This window comes from Brachyistius frenatus, unplaced genomic scaffold (assembly GCF_029030835.1).
Source record: "Brachyistius frenatus isolate BFR_SWC_R1_liver_20210118 unplaced genomic scaffold, ASM2903083v1 Contig_139, whole genome shotgun sequence".
In the NCBI taxonomy this organism is placed as follows: Eukaryota; Metazoa; Chordata; class Actinopteri; family Embiotocidae; genus Brachyistius; species Brachyistius frenatus.
Window position 1 is genome coordinate 398,645 of NW_027210738.1, and position 21,847 is coordinate 420,491.

Below are 21,847 nucleotides of genomic sequence, written 5' to 3' on the forward strand. Positions count from 1 at the left end.
TGCCAGCAGAGATGGAGAGCGCCTTGCGGTCGCAGTAGGGACATCACACTTAACGCACACACACGCGCGCAGGCACACACCGTGTCAGTGAGACGCGTTAACAGGGAAACATTTATTTTAGTATTTTGTATTTTTTTTTTAACAAAAAGCTATTTTTTTGTTGTTGTTTTGTTTTCCTCGTCAAAACCCTCGCAGCCTCCAGCGGGCTCATGGAGAGCGGAGCCCCGTCTGTCCGCACCGGGGGCGCGTTGATCGGATGCCTTTCACCGCAGCAGCGCCGTTAGATGTTCTTCCCTTCAGGATTAATTGGTTGTGACCGATGGCTCCCAAACACGCGCTCGTCTCCGGCAGCGGTGGCCCCGGGGTCGGAGGGGTGAACGCGAAACGGGACGACCCGTGGAGCCCGGATGCGGGGACGGTGGTCGTCTTCCGCTCGCCCGGGAACGGGAAGAGGACGCGGGCGCCGGATGGGATGCCGGCCCGGTGGTTTGTGACCGTCGGCGCGGTGCTGATGCTGATGATGCAGAGCTCCTCGGCCGCTGAGGGTAAGACATCCGACGCTTTTGTGTCATTGCATTGTCCAACCTGTAAGAGTGGCTTTTTCTACATCGCGCTGCACTCCTTATACAACAACGCGCGCATCAGCCGCACTGACTGGCGCTGAATGCCCGGGACTTCCAGGTCCATTTTCAAGCTCGGTTTACCTCATTAATGATGCGGTTATTAAGTGGAAGATCGTGCGCGTGGAGGGCTTCATTAGGTTGTGTTAGGTGTGAGTGATAACCTGGAAGAACAGCAGCTGTGTTGTGCATTTTAAAGATGGCATCGTTCGGATGCGTCTTGGAGCTGGTTTGGTGATTTTTTTTTTTTTCTGAAGGCGTTCGTGTTCTTTTATATGACGTATTGGATGAATTTAGGTGACTTTGTCATGAATATATCTTATTTAAACCCCTCGGTGTGGTCTTACAGAGCCCCCCCCCCCCAACCACCACCACCACCCCACCCTACACCGATGTCACGTCCCTTTAAAAAAAAAAAAAAACCAAAAAAACCCAAACACGCGCAGCCCGGAGCGCACGGGGTGGACCCGCATCGCTGCTGCGCCCCGCGCCGCCTCAACGCGCTCACCTGCGGCCGTTCCCTTTTCATCGCGTGACAGAGGAAACTTTAGTTTGTTTGTTTGTATTCATTCATGGAGAAGCTGAGCCCCCCCCCCAACACACCCTCGAGGTCGCCCAACCTCGAACAAGATCCATAGAGGGGGGGGGAACAACGTTTCATACTCGGCGCAAGATGCATAATTGATGATTTCCGTGTCTTTTACAGACGGGCTCGTGGAAACACCAAAATAGCAGCAGAGACGCGGTTCAGTCACCACGCAGCTCCTTCAGAGGACCAAATAATGACTGCAGCCTCTGTAGGAACATCTCTTACAACAAAAGCACACAGTGTCTTTCTCTGAATCCACATTTTATTTTGAAATATCTTGAGTGTTGTGTTTGAAGTCTTTGGGAAAAGGGACCTTTTTAAAAAAAAATGGTTTTATTAAGGAAACACAAAGAATCACCGCCCAATGAACGATGAGGTCTCACCTGTTTTATCAGGTGGTCGAGTGTATTGATTATGAGGCCATAAAGTAAGCAAATTATAAACCCAACGGACTCACTTTGGCTTCATATCGATGCAAACTTTCCTTCACAACAAGCAAAGAATCGACAAAATTCATTTTCAGAGTTTTTTTGTTTTGTTTTATTTGCAGGTTTAACGGTCGCTCGAACTTGTGACGCCAAACTTAAACAGATGTGAACGAAACGTGACATTTGAAGGAAAAAAAAAGAAAAAGTTAAATGTCAAATGTCCGGCTTCTCTCCAGGAATGATGACTCAGCTTTTTTATTATTTTTTTTATACTATCACAAAGCACCAGTTTTCAGAATGAGGCGTTCAAGAACACACACATATATTACAAACAGAAGTTTGTATATATAAAAAGCTTCAGCTTACATACACCTCCATTTCTCACCACACTGGACCACATCCACTCCTTTAACTCCCGCCTCCCTCCCTCCCTCCCTCCCTACCTCCCTCTTCCTCGTCATGCTTCCATAAATCTGAATAATATTAAAAAAAACAGATGTGATTAAAAAAAAAAGAAAACGGTTCAGTAGCCGCTCTGCTGGCTTTTATTTTGATAATCGTTTAAGCGATCGTCCGGCTGACCTGCGAGTCACACACACACACACACACACACACACACACACACACACACACACACACACACACACACACACACACACACACACACACACACACACACACACACACACACACACACACTCTTTCAGTTCCACCTGAGCAGCCTCTCTTTAAAATCTCAAATTGGAAAGTAATGAAGCGCCCGTCTCCTCTTCATCTCACACACCTCCACTCGTTGGAGGATAATATAACTCCCCCCCCCCTCCACCACCACCACCACCACCTCCCCCGTTAGGTGTAGATTTGAGAATGAAAAGCAGAGATGCAGAAGAAGAAGAAGAAGCTCGGCCTCGTGTTCGGACAGCCGAGCGAATCGCCCACTCGCTCTCAAAAACACATCCGCTTTATATATTTATATACATAATACATATTTATATAAATACCATGCTGTCGTGCCACTTCAGAAAGGTCTCGAGCAGATTCGGCTTTCTTCTCCTTCGTGCTCCTTGTTCCTCGAACGTCCACCTGCTTCCACGTCTTTTCACAGAGAAAACGATTCCCGTTTTTATTTTCGTTTTCTCCGTTTTAAAAACGTAATAAAAGATGTTTCGGCGGCTGATGCCCAGCTGGTGTGTGTGTGTGTGTGTGTGTGTGCGCGCGCGTGCACGCTAATAGGTCTACAGAGATCTTCATCCTCAGTCAATAGCCGTGAGATCTATTGGTCGGCGTTGCCATGGGAACAGATCGGCAGCTAGTACTTTTCTCGCCCGTGGTTGTCTGCGTTTCGTCAGTCAGGGATTGAAAATAACATGCGAGTAAAAGTGGCAGGTTTGGAGTCTTGTTGCCTGACGATCGGCGTCGGGATGACACACACACACACACACACACACACACACACACACACACACACACACACACACACACACACACACACACACACACACACACACACACACCAGCCACGAGATTTGAAATCAACTTGAAACTTCCAGCTGTGAAACATCAGTTTAATTTTTTGCTATCAACATCGTGTGTGTGTGTGTGTGTGTGTGTGTGTGTGTGTGTGTGTGTGTGTGTGTGTGTGTGAGTGTGTTTCTGTGTGTGTGTGTGTGTGTGTGTGTGTGTGTGTGTGTGTGTGTGTGTGTGTGTGTGTGTGTGTGTGTGTGTGTGTGTGTGTGTGTGTGTGTGTGTGTGTGTGTGTGTGTGTGTTTCTCGTCAAACCCGTTGTGTGGAGATTCAGACGTACCTGTGGCGTCCAATACGGCGGCTTCTTGCTGCTTTTCCGTGCGTCGAAGGACAAACGTTAAAAAGAGAGTAGACCGGTGAGACTCGGTGAGTTTTGGAAAAAGCTCTTCCAGTCTTCCAATCCCAACTTTCGGCGAGAAATTCAGATCCTTCGACGGGGGGGGGGGAAGTGTCCCGCTCACGAACGCTCACTCGTGTTGCTTTAGCAGCACGATGAGAGTATAAACCGCGCGACGTGAATCACCGGTGGGGAGAATCTGCTCCGTCGTGAAAGTCACGATGCAAGTTTTAGACTTAAAAGTAGGAAAGATGACGGTTTTAATTCGAAGGTCAGACGGAGATTTTGTAAAAAAGTCCAAACTCCAGAAGTCTTGTTGACTTTCATGATATTCGGAGGGATGACGCAGCATCTTAATGGCGGAGAATGAAATGACATATTTGAGTGTTTTTTCCTTTTTTGTTTTGGCCTTAGCTGAAACAACCCCACACACACACACACACACACACACACACACACACACACACACACACACACACACACACACACACACACACACACACACACACACACACACACACACACACACTTTCTCCCGGGAGTCTAATAACCAGGGCGGGGCTGTTGCTGATGATCATTTATCTGCTGTCATCAATTAAAGTGATCGATTGTTGCCTTATTGGGTTCAGCATTCAGCCAGGCTCCTCTCCGTCTCCTGTGGTTCCCCCAGAGACGAGGAGGAGGAGGAGGAGGAGGAGGCCGAGGATCAGAGCTCGGAGAGTCTGTGAATCCGATTAAAGAAAAGTTTGTTTTTCGTACTTTAAAGTGATGCAGAAGGAAAGCAGCGTTACAGAGACAGACCGGGAGGGTGGAAACCAGGAAACCAGGCCTGTCAATCAAACAGACACCCCCCCCCCCCAAAGAATCCAGTGTTCAAAGCCTTAATATGTAAATCACGATGGGATTATTTGTATAGATATATATATGCATCCTGTGTGTTGAACCCAGAAACGTGTGCTGTAAACATAATCGGACATTTAAAGGCAGTGATGTTTATCGTGCATGCCTTCGGAGTTGCGTAATCTTTTGTGTGCATCTTTTTCTGGCAGCTCTCTCGTCATTTCCTCTCGCTGTTGCCAGGCAGAAAAGACAAAAGACGCAGCTTTTATTACGTGGCGAGGATGAACTCTTAACGATAAAAACCGACGACTATTTTAATTACGTTCCGTTTAAATTTTTTATTATTGTGACCGAGCTTTTGTTTTTTTTACCCCCTTTATCACTCCACATAATGGCACGGAGACACAGATATTAAAACAGTTTCATCAGCGCTGCTGCACTCTGAAGTTGATAGTCTATATTCTGGAATATGTGTGAGTGTGTGTTTATGTTTAAACGAAGGAGATTGAGTATTCAGATCGTAAATATTCCCCCAGCTTGTGCATTAAATACATTATTCACGGCAGGGCCTCTCTTGCAAATCATACAAGTATAGGCAGAGGAGCCCTTTTGGATAAATTGATTTTTATAATCCCAATTAGCCAGACTTTGTATTTTTCTAATCTTGTGGGGCCGTGATCGGTTTGCACGTTTCCTCGCCGGTGTTTTAAATGTTTTTTTAGGTTAATTATTTGGCCGACAGTCTCGTGCGAGAATCACTTTGATGTACAAAAAGCTTCTTTGCGTGAGAGCGCCTCGTGTTTTAAGGCTCGTTCACGTGCGTTTACAGCCTGGTTTCCTTTTTCTTTTCTTTCCGCCTGTCGTGCAACGCAGTTTGTGAAGTGAGCGTGCGTCTTAATGTGTCTGCAGAGGATTCGCAGTAGTCGTACATGCAGGTTTTTCAGCAACAAACTGGAGACATCTGTGTATTCATGCAGCATGCACATCATGCTTACCGACCAGATGTCGTGCATTGCAGGAAAAAGGTGCTGCATTTTAATTGCTGCGCTGACTAATGAACCTCTGCATGGTGCATAATGAGGATAAGATGGAAACTGATGTTTCTGAAAGGGTCGTTTCACCCTGAATTTTATGCGTAGAACATATAATCTGTCACTAATGATACGTATCGAGTAGTACTCAGAGATCTAGGGTTTATTTGCGGCTAGATTTTCAAATGTCAAATCCTTTTATCTGATTTATGTGCTAAAGAGAGAGGACACAGAGAAGTAATAATGGCAAAAGAAATCTGATGATATTCTATTTTATCGCCTCCGTAAAGGATATCTGTAGAAAACTCATGTACGTATACCTGTATCATTTCTATGCAATAAATTCCTCCCTTTTTAAAATTTCCCAAAGTTTTCAGAACATAAACTGTCCATGTTTCCAATTACAAATTCACAGATTTAACCACACAATAACCTTAGAAAGTCTATTTCTAAGTCTACAATTACAAAAGAAATATACAGCGAGCAAATAAAATGATGACATGAATGTTAAAGAAAACTTTAGCCCAAGCCTATCGTACTATATCTAAGGGATGGTTCGGGGTTCACGCTTTATTAAAAGAAGAAAAAGTTGAAAAAGTTGAGAGCTGGTTCCATAAGGGGAGGGGCCTAATAGCTAAAAGCTCCGCCTCCCATTCCACATTAAATGAGGCATAGCAGATGATTTCCACCAACCTTCAGCCTTCAGCAGAGATCTTATCAGCTGCGTGAGTTAGTTTTAAATACAATTTTTTTTGTCAAAATTCCTGAAACTGCAGCAAAGACCTCAGTTAGTCCCTTAAAACAAGCAACAACAAATTTAGATGCAGCTTTAATGGACAGTATTCAATATTTATTGGAAGGATTTGTATTTTTTGTGCGTATAGCTTTAAGTGATCATGTTTGCCCTTTATTGAGTACCATTTCTGTCGTTTGTCCAAAGCTCGATCTGTTTTAGAATTTATGACGTGAACTGAACTCTGAAGTTACTTTTACATAAGTGTGATGAAATGCTGACGCGTTGCACGTGCAAGTGTCAAAAAAAGATCCCTGGATGTTTACTTTCATGGCCAGAGTGTGGGGTTAATATAACAAGAATTTTTGCGTCATATTTTTTTTAAATTCTTGTTTACATTGTCCATCAGCAGCTTCTAAAAAAAAAAAAAAAAAAAAAAAAAGATGGACAAATTCCCAAGAAATCAGATGGACGCAACGAACTAATGTATTGAATGCAGCTAACGATCCGAACGTGAAATGTCAGTTATTATTTTTATAACTGAAATGGAACAAATGGATTTTTTTTTCTTTCTCCTGATGCTTCTCACTGATTTTCAAGGTCGGGAAATCAATTTTGTAAAAGCAGGCTGAGAGTTTTGTTTGCCGCTATTCATGGTTGACTTGACAAAAAGGTTCCGGCGTGACCTCGTCATCAAACGATTTTCGTGAGGTGGCGAACCGCCGCAACGGGCAACAAATGATATAACGCGCACGATGATAAGCTCTTTAATGGTTGGCTATTTAAACAGCCCCCCCCCCCTTCCTCCAGGATCTCGTGATATTGCGATCGCAATAGTGAATGCAAATTCTCACTATTTTTCCGCAAATAACGCCGTCGACAGAAGCTCTGCTTAAAGTTTTACGGCACAGTAGCACTTTCAAAGTAGTGTGATCCAACAAAACTCACTTTATTAACAAAAATAACAAACTCATTTACAATCAACGCAACTCTGCTCCTTCACCTCTCATTAGCAAAGCAAACTTCGTGCTAACTTAATCGGAAAAAACAGAACAAGTGGAAAAAAACGGAAATGACCGGCGTTATTATTCAAAAGAGGAATGCTGTATGTTAAATTAGGATGTAAAAGACTGCACTTGTTTTTTTTACACGCACTTTATGTTGAATTAAAAGTCATTAAAAGGCATTTAAAGCTCTTATCTAGACAGCAGATTTAGCTTTTGTCTTCTAAATTAGTTCGATTGTTTGTTTTGTAAAGCTACGTCACTTTTATAACATGGTTCTATAAATTCAATAAATATATATATGTAAAAAGATCATAACTCAAATATTTCTTGGATGTTTAGGGCAATGTTGTGATGTTTATCAAAGGAAGTGATTACGAATCTTTTGCTCAACTTGCAATTTTTTTTCTAATTTCCGCAATTTTTAATGCCTAAAACTCTTAAAACTCCACTAATCGACATTTTTGAGAGAATCTGAAAACCTGTTGTGAAATCAAACATTTTTGTTTGCAAAAATCACCAAAAAAACAGCAGATGGAAGCTGATTAATTTTTGACCCGACGATGATTAGATGAAAAGTTAAAGATGATCACCGGAGTTAATTAACTTTGAACTATTTCTAGCCAATCCATTCAACAGAGATATTTTACTCAAAAGAAATCTCACGAAGGCGCTTTGAGTGGCCGATCGAAAGAAATGAAAACCACAGGTAGAAGGTAAAAGAAAAAAAAAAAAGGACTCAATTCTTCATCCCTTCAGTCTGAATTTTGCTTCTCATACAACACGGCTTTATCTGAACCCTTTCACCCGTAACAGCAGAATATTCTCAAAGAGAAGCTCCTTCACTGATTTCTTTTTTTTCTTCTTCCATCCACAGCTATCTGTGAAAATAAAAAAGATGTATTTTCTGTCACTGAAGACAAAATGAAATTTTTCTTTAAAGAAGTACATTGCTTTTGTCCAAACTCCCTTCTGTTCCTGTGAGGGTTTTATACAATCACACCGATTGTGAAGTGCGCCTTCAAAAAGCCTCCGTGTTTTGAGACGAGCTCAGGACTCGCCGAGTCGTGCCGTCTTCAAGGTGTGTTTGTGTCACTCGTCTCGAGTTGTTACGCCGTTCAGTTCAACCGGCTGCTTTGAAAAATAAAAATCCTCCCCGGACACAGGAAAAAAAATGCAATCCGGCCTGTGATGAAGAAGAGAAATCCATTTGTAGGAGAAATTTTTTTTTTTTTTCCCCGTTTTTAAAAGCTAGATGCTGATGAGCTCTTTGTACCCACAGGAGGTCGGTTCAGCCGCCGAAGAGACAGGCAGGGATTTATTTCTACTGTAGCGTTTAAGAAAGGAAAAAAAAAAAGAAGGAGAGGGGAAACAAAGCAAGAGACGAAATGAAAATTTAATCAGCCCGGGCTTCTTAAGAGTGGACTGAGAGATGGAAGGATTTATTGCTGCTTGGCCTCATCTCCTTCAGCTCAGCATGTATCACTGCAGCTGCTCACCTCACCTCACCTCCGCCACCCCATCACTCACTCGTTGCTTTGTGTGTGTGTGTGTGTGTGTGTGCGTGTGTGTGTGTGTGTGTGTGTGTGTGTGTGTGTGTTTACCTGTTTGTCCAAGTGCCTTTCCGTTTGTGTATCTGTTGTGTCATTTGGCCTTCAAGCCAAAGTTTGTGTGTGTGTGTGTGTGTGTGTGTGTGTGTGTGTGTGTGTGTGTGTGTGCGTGTGCGTGTGTGTAAAGGCCACATCTGAGGATGCTATTCCTGGCCTTCAGTAAGCTTCATTCACTGCAACTGTCGTTGACGCCATTGTGGAAAAATTGTCTGCACAGAAAGGTTTTATTTTGGTAATTTGGGACCAAAATTCGCGTTGGTAATTATTCCATACTTGTTAGGATATGGGAACACAACAACTTTGCTTAAAGAAGTTTCACAGCAAAAAAAAACAAAAAAAAACAAGTGGGCCAGTAGGTGAGGCACATTTTAAACAAACCTCCAGGTTGATCCGACTTGTTTAAAGGAAAATAGATTCAAGGCACAGCGATTATCCAAACTTGTGTTTCGTAAGCGTCTGTCGCAGTTTACAGACTAGCCTCGTTTACATGGAGCCAAATAATCTGATTAAAAATGCTTTAAGAGTTTTAGAATAAAAAAACAAAATGCTCCAATAAACACCTTATTTAGAATAAACTGACTCAAACCAATGATGCCGCCAAACCTTTGGTAGACTGATCATTAAACAAAAAAAATTGATGCGTTCTTTCTCCAAATGCCTCTAATCTTGGTGTAAATGTGAGTAGAAGTGTGTGTCTCCCACCACCTAGAAAACATGGCGGCTTCCAAGCTGAACTGGACCACAGCTGAGTTTTTGGGTTTAAACCCTTCAAGAACTGAACATTATTGGACACCTTGCAAGACCCTCCCGTACTCCGACCTTTTTCTAAAATATCTGGCAACATAGCAACTCGGTTTAGGTTGTGAAAGGTTGAGGCTTGAAAAAAAAAAAAAGGATTATTCAAACAAAAAAATAATCAACATTTCTGTTTAAAAAAGCAGATCACATGACTGTCTGTCATGTGAAAGGTGTTGTTTGTGGTGACAAACCAACTGGTAATTACCAACTGACTCTGCAGTTCTCATTGTTTCCAGACGCAACAGCAGTTTTAAGCAAAAAAAAAAATAGAAAAGAAAAAGAAACTCTGAATACCAACTGCCAACAGCAAACGACAAACTGAGCGACTAAACAGTGAATATATATAAGCAAAAAAACATTTCTCTCATCATAACCGACAGACATGCTGGACAAAACTATGAAAATAGGGCCCGGATTGTAATAAACCAGAATTGACAGTCTACAAGCTTATCGTTATTAATATTAGTTGGAAAAATTTGTTTTCTCTTTAATACCAAATTTCATCAGAAGAATAATCTGAATATGACAATGTACGGTTATAGAGTTGCAATATGGTCACATTAGCCAAAAATGAACTTACTTTTTTCATTACATAAGCTCATATTTATTGAAATCTGTCTCCTCTGTTTCCATGGCAATGTTTGATAAATTCTCTTTGCTCAGCTGGGACGGGAATAGGAAGCTGCGTATAAAGAGCTTATCCTAAATTTGACCTCAGCCAGGCTTTTGGGCTATCATCCCACAGTGCATGTAAATAGCAGCTGAAGTTAAGTGCCTTCCAAACTGGGAGGGGGGAGGGAGTTAATTCAGGACGCCAAATGTTTGTTTGGCAGATAAAACAGCAATATTCATAAATTATATTCTGATTAAATAACAGCTGAATTATTTAAAAAGTATGATGCGTTCCCCTGCATGCATTTCCAGCGGCTGTATTTTGTAGAAATCAAAGTCCTACAATCAGCAGCAATTAAGGGGAATCCATTTCCACATGGCATCTTATTCTCTTCATTATGTCTGTGTGCTGAACCGGAGTTGCGTTACCGTGTAAACGGAACAATTGCTCTCGATGACAAAAGGTAATTATTCCCCCCGGGCGAATCAAAGTAGACCCGCACTGTTCTGACCTCCCCGCACACTCTGCTCTCTATTTACCAGCCCCGAGAAAGAAAGAAAAAAAAAAAAGAAGAAGAAATCTACATAAAATATTCATAACTGTGTATAATCAGACATGCTGTTCAAGACCTAGTTTAGGTGTTAGGGAGCTGTAAGCACTCCACAACCCGAATTAGATTCTGGGGTTTGTGAGAGGGAAATATTGAAAAAACCAGTGCGCCCTTTTTTTGGTTCAGATGGCTGTACGAAATTCGCTGTGAAGATCAGAGGAAGTTAGCATTAGACGGACTCACTTTCAGCACTGAGGGCCTCATGATTAAAGGCCAAAACAGCAGTTTGTATTTTTTATACTTCATACTTTAAAAGTGCTGTTGCTCAGCTGTGATTAAAAAAAAAAAAAAAAAAAAAAAATCCCTTTTTTCCGGCACTGCAGAAGTCTCTTAAACTTTTGGTGAAGATGTTGACCTCTGCTCTTGTGTTTGTGACTGTTACATAACGGGTGGTGATTAATTAGTGAAGATGTTATTCTGTTTCTGCTGTAATTGGAAGGAGACTTTCTTTCCATCACAACTGGGTGAAGGCACAGACCGACATAAGTTACGTTAAAGATGATGATCCCGGACGAGCCCCCAATAATGTCATGTCTCGGCCACGCGTAGATGGGGCATAACATGGCGAGCACACTTCATCAGATTAATGTCTGATTTCTGCAGCCGGTGATGAAATGGCACTTTGTCCTCTCACCCACCACATGTGTCTTTATAAATGACGCACACACAGACACTGGGGGTGACACCACAGGGGACGCGTTAAGGGCAAATGTGCATCAAGTGCTCGGGGCCAATCGGATTCGCTCGGCTCCCTCATTGGTTGGTGTGCAGTCACATGGTGCATCCTGCAGCAGTTTTGGCTCGTGTTATTATTGGAAAATCAATAGAGCTTCATACACAGGCACACAATGTTTAAAAATCATCAAAGTGCCAGAACAATCCTCTATGATTATGCTTTTACGTAAGTGTGTGTGTGCATGTGCACGTGCGCGTGTGTGTGTTTGAGTGTGTGTGAGTGTGCACTTGTGTGACGACACGAGTGTGTGATGCGTTGGGTTTTGAGGGTGTACTTCAGCTAATAGGAATTTATAAGTGTATTAGAGCTTTGAAGTTCCCCCACTGAGTCAATGTGTACAGCCCAGTGTGCATGTGTGTGTGTGTGTGTGCGTGCGTGTGTGTGTGTGTGTGTCACACTACAAAGAGGCCTGTCCTCCTTTCTGACATTCCTCAGAGGAAACGGTTGTCTTCAATAATTTGACAGTTTTCGCATGTTTTTGGAAAAACGTCAGTTTCCGGCTGACAAACACGCGACAGCTGTGTGAAAACACAACCTGATGTGACTGGAAATTCAAACCTGCCGTACAGACTTTAGATAAAAGTAAGGGAGTCTAAAAAGTGTAACATGTCTCACGTGGTAGAAACAAAATTACACAATGCTTTTTGTTGAGATTTTGTAGTTTTTTTTATGCGAGTTATGTCAGAAACACACACTAACAATTAGTTTATTTCAGAGTAAAATGATTTGGATGTCGCCTGCTAGAATACATTTTGAAATGAGCTTCAAACAATCTGAGTACTATCAGCTGCCATCAAATACTTGCTTGATGTGTTTGCGTAACCCATATTCTGTCATTTAAAAAAAAAAAATTGTTTTTATAGTTATGCCTTGATCCCCTTAAGGCATGGTTGAAAAATATAAAAACATTCTTTGCTTTCAATAATTTGTGCAGTGTTGCTCTTCTATTACAAAATAATGTTAAATTACACACTTAGAAAGTTATCAAATTACATATATGCCTCCTCCTTTATTGAAAAATTCTGAATCTGTGCTGAAGCTTAGTCATTACATCCAGATTATTCATGATAACCTAGAAAATATCTCGCTGTGTGAATCTTTTTTTTGAAAGCACCAGTAGTCTTTAAAATATAGTTGCCATATCCATATTGAGGTAGTTGGTCAAAAATGATCCCTATTAGCACCTGGTGAGGAAAACCTGAGACTCTCAACCTGTTTTATTACTGTTTGTCTGGATTGTATAGTCCCCCCCCACCCTCAGTGATAGATCTCAGCTCTAAAAACAGACACTACTTTATCTAATAGACCGTGGCTCTCCATTGTGCCTTTACAAGGGTTTAAGATTGGAATCTAAAAATAAAACAAACTGCGGCAGCGTGTGCTGTTGTGTTTTGCCGCGAAGCACTAAAAGCCTCCGAGAGGTATTTCGGGGTGTCCAATGACCCGAGCGAGGTATTGGGAACCGTTGCCCGTTGTTCTCCTGGATGTACGGCAGGAAATTTGAACTGTCGTGTTTCCTTTGTAAACTCTGAGCTGCTCGAGTCTTCTTAAAAATCAGGAATGTTGGATTTGAAGGTTTATTTATCAGCTTCTTTAGAGAACTATGTAGTTAACGCGAATGAGCTACATCTATTATGTTTATAGCCGGTAACATAAGTTCACGTTATTTGCCAATCTCAGACACATAAAATTGTATGTATGTTGATTCCTGTACCGCTTCCTTTTCTTATAAGTACTTTAAACCAAAGAGCATTGTAAAGGAGTCTTATTTGGTCCCGATAGAGCTCTTCTCCCTGCTGCTCAGGAGACAGATTGGACTTTGTCGCTGTGTGTGGGTGGAGAAGGTTTCCCACCAGTGACCATACCCAGCACCGCACTTTAATCTGGGCACGCAGGGCAACACTGTGGCCTGTCAGATAAAAGCTGCATTAGCTGTTTGCTTTGGTCAGCAAAAAGAAGATGGAAACGTAAAACTGACATGATATTCGAAGGTGCCCACCGAGCTTTTTTGGTAGCGACCGATTTGCTTCGGTACCATTTAGGGCAGCACGGTGGTGCAGTGGTTAGCATTGTCGCGTCACAGCAAAAAGGTTCCGGGTTCAAATCAAATGTCCCATCAAAAAACGTGCCTTGTTATTCAGTAAGCCCCCCTGCTGTAGTGAAGACATTTTCGGGGATTAATAAAGTGTTACTAAATCAAAAAAATGCCTTGTTTTACCAAGGTTACAATCTAGATTTATTCGGTTTTGTTTAAGAATATATAACTTTTTCTACATTTACGCGGTAGTTCATCTCATCAATGGCACAACGTCTACTGTAGTTATAGGCAAATTTGTACCTGCCTGAGCTGCGCTATAGTAACTGAGTGGGCACCAGAGACTTCTCTCTGCACCTAGCTAGCGTCTACCAATAGCCTAAATGTGAGGCGTTTAAGGGACATCTGTAAAAATAAGCACTCCTCTCCTTTAACTTGCATGCCAACTGAAGATTTACACTGTAAAGCGGAATGTCATTTTCTTTTAGTTAAAATGTTCTAAGCAGGTAAAGCAACTCTTTAGATAATAGCTGCTTGAATTTTGATGTATTATTGATCGCAACTTGATATACAAACAGAAGCTACAAAAAGTCAACACACAACTTTCAACCGCATCCTTGAAACGTATTTTCTTTAGGGAATAAATAGAAATAAGACACTTCGACACACTCCTCTCTCTCGTGGGACGACACTCGTAGAAAACTGTGCAAGCAGCAAACAATACTTTGACAATCATTAGTGTAGCCTGGATATACTCGTGGCGTCGCACTGGCTTGGAAATGTTCCCAGTTTCTTTCTCACAAAAAGAAATGCGATGTACCCACCGTCCGAGAGCAGCAGACAGTTCCTGAGGTCACTGCTGAAACTTTTAGGAAAAAAAACCATTCCTTCATATTTGTTAAACTCAAACTTTTGGATACTTTTTTTTTTCTTGCATTTTTAAGTCTCTGATACACAAGTTACGGAAATCCCCCCTCGGGAACGCAAAAAAACTCAAAACAACAACCACATTGTCCATCTTGAGGAGCTCTCCAGTTGCTCTGATGAGCCTCTGGGATTTGTTCCTGCTGCTGGAAAGTACAGTTTTCAGAGGATGCACGGACGCGAGCGAGTGGCGCTGACCCGTGATGCACTCGGGCTCCTCTTTCCTCCTTAGTTAGCGCCACAGAAGTTCACTGTTCTGCTCCACTTTCTCCATCCGCTTGTCTTTAATGTGGGAAACTGCAGAATCCGTTCATTAAAAAGTCGTTTCCTCCGCTCTGCAGCGAGTCGACGTGTCTTTTTCTCCCACAGCTCTCGCCTTCTGCTGTAACTACACCCCGCTTACACGTTAGCTGCTGAGTTACATTTGCTTAAATCCATTTGTTTTAAATCTTTGCCTGCTGGGACTGTGATAAATTTGCTGCCAGGTTGCCTGACAGATTTATTGGTACAAAGCAGAAAGAAAAAGAAAGAAATTGGCTTCACGAATCTACTTGGCTCGGCCCAAATGTGTGTCTCGTGTCTTTCCTGGCATTTTTATGGGCTTCCTGTTTGGTTTTTTTTCATAATAGACTATAAAATTCAGCGCGGGCCGCAGAGTCGTCGACGCTCAAACAAATACTCTGTTCACGCTTCAATGTTTTCTTTTTTGTTTTTTAAAAGGCCTCTGTGGTGCAGCTTAGACAAAGTGAGGACTAAAAAGGCCTTTTTTGAAATACATCAGAGAAACAAACAAAAGGAGAACGGCATCCATCCATCCATCCATCCATCCATCCATCCATCCATCCATCCATCCATCCATCCATCCATCCATCCATCCATCCATCCATCCATCCATCCACGTACTTCAGACACACACTGATGTGAGCACTTCCACGACGATCTGTCATCATCCGTCATCGCAGAGTGGCTGTCACGCCAGCGAGGCCTCGGCGGCAGCAGGTTGGCTGTGGGAAATGAAGCGAGAGATGGGATGTAAGCTGGCGTGTGCACTCGCGTGTGTGTGTGTGTGTGTGTGTGTGTGTGTGTGTGTGTGTGTGTGTGTGTGTGTGTGTGTGTGTGTGTGTGTGTGTTGTCTTAAATATGAGTGTGTTTCTGGTGCTCTAAATTTTCCACCTGCGCTCCAAATGGACCAATTTTTCCCATGTTTGTCCGCATCTGTGTGTCACTCTGTCTGGACTCTGCTTGTTGGTGTGTGTTTTTTTTCTGGGTTTCTGTGTGTGTGTGTGTGTGTGTGTGTGTGTGTGTGTGTGTGTGTGTGTGTGTGTGTGTGTGTGTGTGTGTGTGTGTGTGTGTGTGTGTGTGTCAGGGTAAATGGACTTAGGCAGATGATGTAATAGTTTTTGTCCCCTTGTGTGTCGTTCCACATGAGCTGAAGGCTTTGGAGTACAGTGTGTGGCAGACAAACACACACACTTGTGTGTGTGTGTGTGTGTGTGTGTGTGTGTGTGTGTGTGTGTGTGTGTGTGTGTGTGTGTGTGTCTGCAGCTAGGCGATTTCATGAGATGCATCTCATTAAAAAAAAACCCCGACAGGAACAGGAAGGTGCTCCGTTTAGGAAAACCGTAATCCCCAATTGTTTAAAGTGCAAAATTAAAGCACCGAATTTCATCGTCGGCGTAGAAGGATGACAAATTTAGACTTTTAGTTGATTCTTAGAAATTGAACTCAGCGGGAAAACTAATTACTATTGAAGATAGATTTTTTTTTATTGTTTAAGACCTTTTCCAAGGTCAAACGGTGTGTACTTTAAGCACTATTACACAGCCAATAAATTCATGTTAAATTAGCCAAGGCTGACATCCCTTTTACTGCTTTGAATAAAACAGGTGACACCTTTCATCTTCAATCCTCAGTTTTTAAAAAAAAAATTTTTTATCAGTCTTCTGCGAGGCGGAAAATATATATATATAAAAAAGACCAATTTCCCTAATTGGTTTAGTCTCCGTACCCAACTGTTACAGCTGACCTCCAGTGCAGCATTTTCCACATGTCATTCAGAAAGATGAGTTTATCCGGGCGGATTAGAAACACATTAGATAACAGAGAATCGATTGACCTTTAGCCGCTCCCGTTTCTCTACAGCAACACGAGTAACGTTTCGGTGACGGTGACGAAGCCACCGCGGACGGCCGTCGTACAGAGACGAGAGGTTTCTTTTTTGAGAAAAGGAAATTCAAAATGGATGTGCCCGACGTAATAAAATAATGATGGAATAATAAAAGCGAAAGCTGCGATGGAGCCGAGCCAACACTCCCTCGCAGCTGAGCTTATTCCCCGTGCGGGGAGCAGAAGTATCAGCGACCCGACGTGAGCCCGAGCTGAACCGCGGAGAAAACAAGGCAAAACTGTGATTACATCTCCAACAGGCGCAGGACGTGTTTTTTCATACTTTGGAGAAAACAAAAATAAAAAATAAAATCCTGCAGTGAAAATAATGCGCTTCAAGCTGGAAACACTCACGTGGACACGCGTGTGATTTCTCACAAATGTTGTCGTATTCTCAGGCTTTAAAAGGAAATCGACAAATTAAGGCTTCGTTTCTTCTCAGCACCGCGCAAACACCTTTAAGGCCTCAAGAATTAAAGCGCCTCGATCCCTCGTCGCCTTTCCTCTATCACGTGGCACAAATGGAGATGAGCGTTGGGAAAGAGAGCAGGGTAACGATATGCAGAGTCGAAGTGGGAACTTAAATCCACATTCGCCGTAACCAATCAGCTTTACTTGGCCGACTTTGTAAAACTGTCACTGGAAACACGGCGAGAGCGGTTAAAGAGTCGAGAATAGAAAAAACGGCCTTCCGCGGAGACCAATCGATCTGCTGAAGGGAGTTAAAAACGTTCCCGAGGCCCGTGATGGTAACGCCACACCAAAAAAAACAACCCAAAAGACTTTTGAACTGCTCGTCCCGGACGTACTTAGACAGCTTTTAAAAAGTTTCCCTCCGACTTCCTGCCGGCTCGTGACCGGAGCGGCGATAATCTCTGACGTTCGAGTGCGACGCGAGAATTATTTTAGCTTCTTTTGAAATGCGGCATTCAGCCACTGCTGTAGGGAGGGGGTGGGAGAGCTCAGGGCAAAGTGTGAAGGCCCCCACGGTGCTCAGGATTATAGAGCATCACACTGGGTGTGACGGCAGGAAGACTCGGCACGTCTCCACAAACCAATGAATGTTTTAAAAAAATTTTTTTTTATATATATATCCGTGTTGGTTTACGTCCGGTGGTTCTTTTAGGATGAAAAAAAAAAAAAGATAAATACAAGTCTGTATGATAAAAATATTCAACACATTTTTTTACTGACTGAGGCTGATTTGCGAATCGGATAAAAACAACAACACAAAAATGCCTGAAAAGCTGCGAAACAACTGCCACCGAAAAGTATTCAAATCAAACGTTGACGGCTTTCGTGTGATTATTATTACTTTTGTTTTTTGTGCGGTAACTTCCTAGAAGTTGTTTTTTATCCGCGTGGATTTGTTTTGTGATCTTTGCCCTCCTCTCTGCATTTTCATCTCTCTCTCGAAAAAAAGGTTTTAACGTAATCCCAAACAATGTTTTGAAGAAAGTGTTTCAAAGTTATTGTTGTTTGTTTATTTATTTATTTTTTTTTTAATTTTTGGGGGTCTTTACGTCTGGTTGTGCGACCACACGGTTACCCTCTTAAGTTCTTGATAAATGTGACTGTGCTGAGATGCCTCTGCAGTGTGTGTGTGTGTGTGTGTGTGTGTGTGTGTGTGTGTGTGCGTGTGCGGAGACAGAGTGGTGTTTTAGTGTCTGTTCACATCTGTGTGTTAACGGGGTAAAAGCAGAGATGGGAGAGAGAGTGTGTGTCTATTTTTTGCGGCTGAAAATGTGTCTGAGTGTTTGTGAGTGGCTGACTGTTGCTCTGCTGCAGCCTGCTTCTCCGCCCTCTCAATAAATGTCTGCTGGCTTATGTGTGTGTGTGTGTGTGTGTGTGTGTGTGTGTGTGTGTGTGTGTGTGTGTGTGTGTGTGTGTGTGTGTGTGTGTGTGTGTGTGTGTGTGTGTCTGCACATGATGCAGCAGCCCAGGATGTCTCCCAAGTTTTCTGTTTATGCTGGAGTGGCTGACCTACCGGGTCACATGACCACGTCAGCCAATCACAAGACTCTGCGACAGAGCGGCGCAGTTGAGGCGCCGTGCTGCCTCTCTGTGTGTGTGTGTGTGTGTGTGTGTGTGTGTGTGTGTGTGTGTGTGTGTGTGTGTGTGTGTGTGTGTGTGTGTGTGTGTGTTTGTCTTCATTATGAGTGCACACTCATGGTCTTACAGATATTTTTGCCTACTTGTAGTTGTAATGTGGCATCTTTACTCTGTCAGGCTCTGAAGGTGTGTTTAGAGAGAGAGTGTGTGTGTGTGTGTGTGTGTGTGTGTGTGTGTGTGTGTGTGTGTGTGTGTGTGTGTGTGTGTGTGTGTGTGTGTGTATAAACTCCTCGTAGACGTTCAAGGTGCTAAAAGTCACTTCAGTTGTATTTTCGTCTCCTGGTGCGCCTCGTTTCTCATTAACTGTCAGCTGAAGGCTGAGACCATCAGTGACCATATTTGGGCGAGCTGGGGGGAGGAGCCAGATCTGACTAGATCTGATTGGAAACCCGACGAACCACCAGAAAACTAATAAGGAGGGACTTGAGCTAACAACACACCGAAATAATTTGTAAAAAAATAATAAATGTTGGACTTTCATGAGACTAGTTGAATATCTTTGGGGCCGGAGGCTTTTTGAAGCCAACACATGGTGGCCATCGGTGGTATTGCAGTTGAAGGCCCTCATCGGCCTAATTTTTCAGAATCGGAAGCTACGTCCACTTTCATATACAGTCTGTGATTGTTTCTCCTATTTGGTATGGAGGCCTTTCTTTAAACACTAAGGGCTTCATTTGAACAATAAAGCTTGCGTTTGTTTTTTTGGGTAAATAAATTGAAGCATCTGCTAGTAGTCTGCACGCGAGGCGTTTAGAGGACATCTTTTAATCTAAGTTACGGAAAATAAACTGGGTTACACTCTCCACCTCTAAACTGCACGGGAAACTGACGTGGAATAAATTTCCTTTATCTTGAAATAGACTTCGATAAAAAAAAAAATTGGTATTTCAAAAAAAACAAAAAAAGTACAGTTCAGCAACTGCTATCGAAGTCCAATGAATTGGTGCCCGGTATTGAATTTATCCAGCACTGAGCAACATAATCACGTTAATAGGCAGCAGAAACAACATGTTCAAAAGCTTGCGGGCAGCCAAAGCAGCAGTAGGAGGAGGCAGCAGCCAGGCAGCCCTAAATATTGTGAGACAAAGCCAGATGCCTGATGAGAGGCAAAGCAGTGCGGAGGGGCAGTCTGCCAGGCAGCTCGATACCAACCAAGCAATGAGACATCCCGACTGACTGCCCGGTATTATTTTGCTTCCCGTTAGTCACCTGGCAGTCGCCAACAGCCTACACGGCAACGTCGATAACTCTCTGACACGTCTTGAACTGTTATTGTTCATATAACTGTTATAATTGAATTGTTAATAATAACCTGCCGTGAGCTGTTTGTGTTTACGTTGACCACCGACGGCGCGGCTCATCCACATCAAATAGATTTAAAATCACCTGAACTGAGAGTTTCGTCTTTCTTCAAGCCTTCCTTTGAGGTCCGGCTGCGTGGAAATAATGTGTCAGGCGTTTCTTTTCTTTTTTTAATTGATTGGTATAGTGTGTATATATGAGGATGTGATCAGCTGATTTGTTTTTTGGTGTATTTTCATGATAATCGTGGTGCCGCTCAGCAGATTGCAACATCTTGCAACGCCTCCGAAACTCAAAAACATACCGTACTCAAACCTACCGAACCCGCTGGCCTCTCGCATCAAACAGACGGCCGTCCCGCTCCAAGTCGAAATATAAATCTGCAGCTCCTCTTATTGGTTTTTATTTTCAATAAAAAAAAAAAAAGTAGATCTTCCATACGGAGTATGTTTTCCTTCACAGCTGAATTTGAAATAACCGGAGTAAATAATTCGGTCTGTGCTCGTCCGTGCAGCCGACTAATCCTCGTCATTTTCCCAGTGATCATCATTTTATTATAAAAAGGATTAATAAACAATTTATGGCTCCATTTAACATTTATCTTTGAACCGTTGACACACTGTGTTTAAGCCCTCACATGCTGTTTTTATCCTGCCAGTAAAAAAACAACAACACAAAAAAACAAACCACGTGTGTTGTGACCTCTTATCGTAAGCTGTGCAAATGTGCGCCGATGTGACTATAGGTGGCTTTTTAATTTGATTTCTGAGAAGCGTTGTGGGTCGTCGTGTGGTTTGTTTTGACCGGAGGCCAACGGCTGTCTGTTAAGCAAATAAATAAATAACAACAACAACAATAAAGAAAAAAAAAAACATGCTTCCCGTTGCTTTGATTTAATTTCCGCTCCATAAAATCGCCCGTCGATTCGATTTTTTCCGTCTTTATCAAATGACGTGAATTCATTTTGTGCTCTGCTCGCTCGCTCGCAAAGTCGGAAGTAATCGCGTGAAATTGACGTCGTGTTTGTTTGTGTTTGATGACATCGCGCCACCTTTATTTCTTTTTCCCGCCGCTCGCCGTCGTCACGGCTGTTTTTTTTTTTTTTAAGGCGATGCGCGACAGATGGGGGCCGACGTCACGTCGAGCACAGAGACGCCCCGTTTCCCCTTCTTTTATCCTGCGGTAATGGTTGCCCCGGTGACAGCATCCCCCGCCGTCGCCGTGGAGACGAGGCAACTGACTTACCGTTGTCTCACGTAGGTTCGAGTCTCCGCGTTGATGTTTTGACGTTTGAGGCGGAAACCTTGCAGCGAAACGCTCGTCTTGTAAGTTTCTTTAATTCACGCCGTTATGTACACTGGAATGTTTGAGGATTAACATATCTAATTTATCCCTTTTTTCCCCTTCTTTCTTTAATTCTCTTCCTTCTTTGATTCGGAGGATATTATCATCAAAGCCTCGTTACACTTGAACGTACCCTGAAGTAGAAAGTGGATGGTTCAGAAAAGCAGTTTTCTGAAAGCAGGGATGAAAAAAAAAGAAAAAGGAGCAATTATTTGATTGTTTTTTTATGTCAGTCAAGCTATTGGTACAAACTGCCTGACACGGAGAAAAACCAGAGCATGACACAGCAATTATTTTTTTATTTTTTTATTTTTTTGAGTCTGAAAGGACCAAAACAGCCCGAATGTCGGACTCAAACAGCTGTGAAAAATGACATTTCAGCCTGACATTTCGTGACTTTTTGTGCTCCTTCATTCGAAAAAAACAAAAGTGTGCACGCACACACACACACACACACACACACACACACGCACACACATGCACGCACGCAC

At 42.7% G+C, this 21,847-nt stretch overlaps 1 protein-coding gene across 4 annotated transcripts in view; it reads left to right on the forward strand.

Moving 5' to 3' along the window:
- Positions 1 to 21,847, forward strand: part of kiaa1549la (KIAA1549-like a) — an 89,569-nt gene continuing 67,722 nt past the window's right edge. For all 4 annotated transcript variants that reach the window (XM_069715177.1, XM_069715179.1, XM_069715180.1 and 1 more), the window contains exon 1: positions 1 to 545. In XM_069715177.1, coding sequence (XP_069571278.1) covers positions 320 to 545 — 226 coding nt within the window. In that variant the 5' untranslated portion in view covers positions 1 to 319. The remainder of the gene's footprint in view (positions 546 to 21,847) is intronic.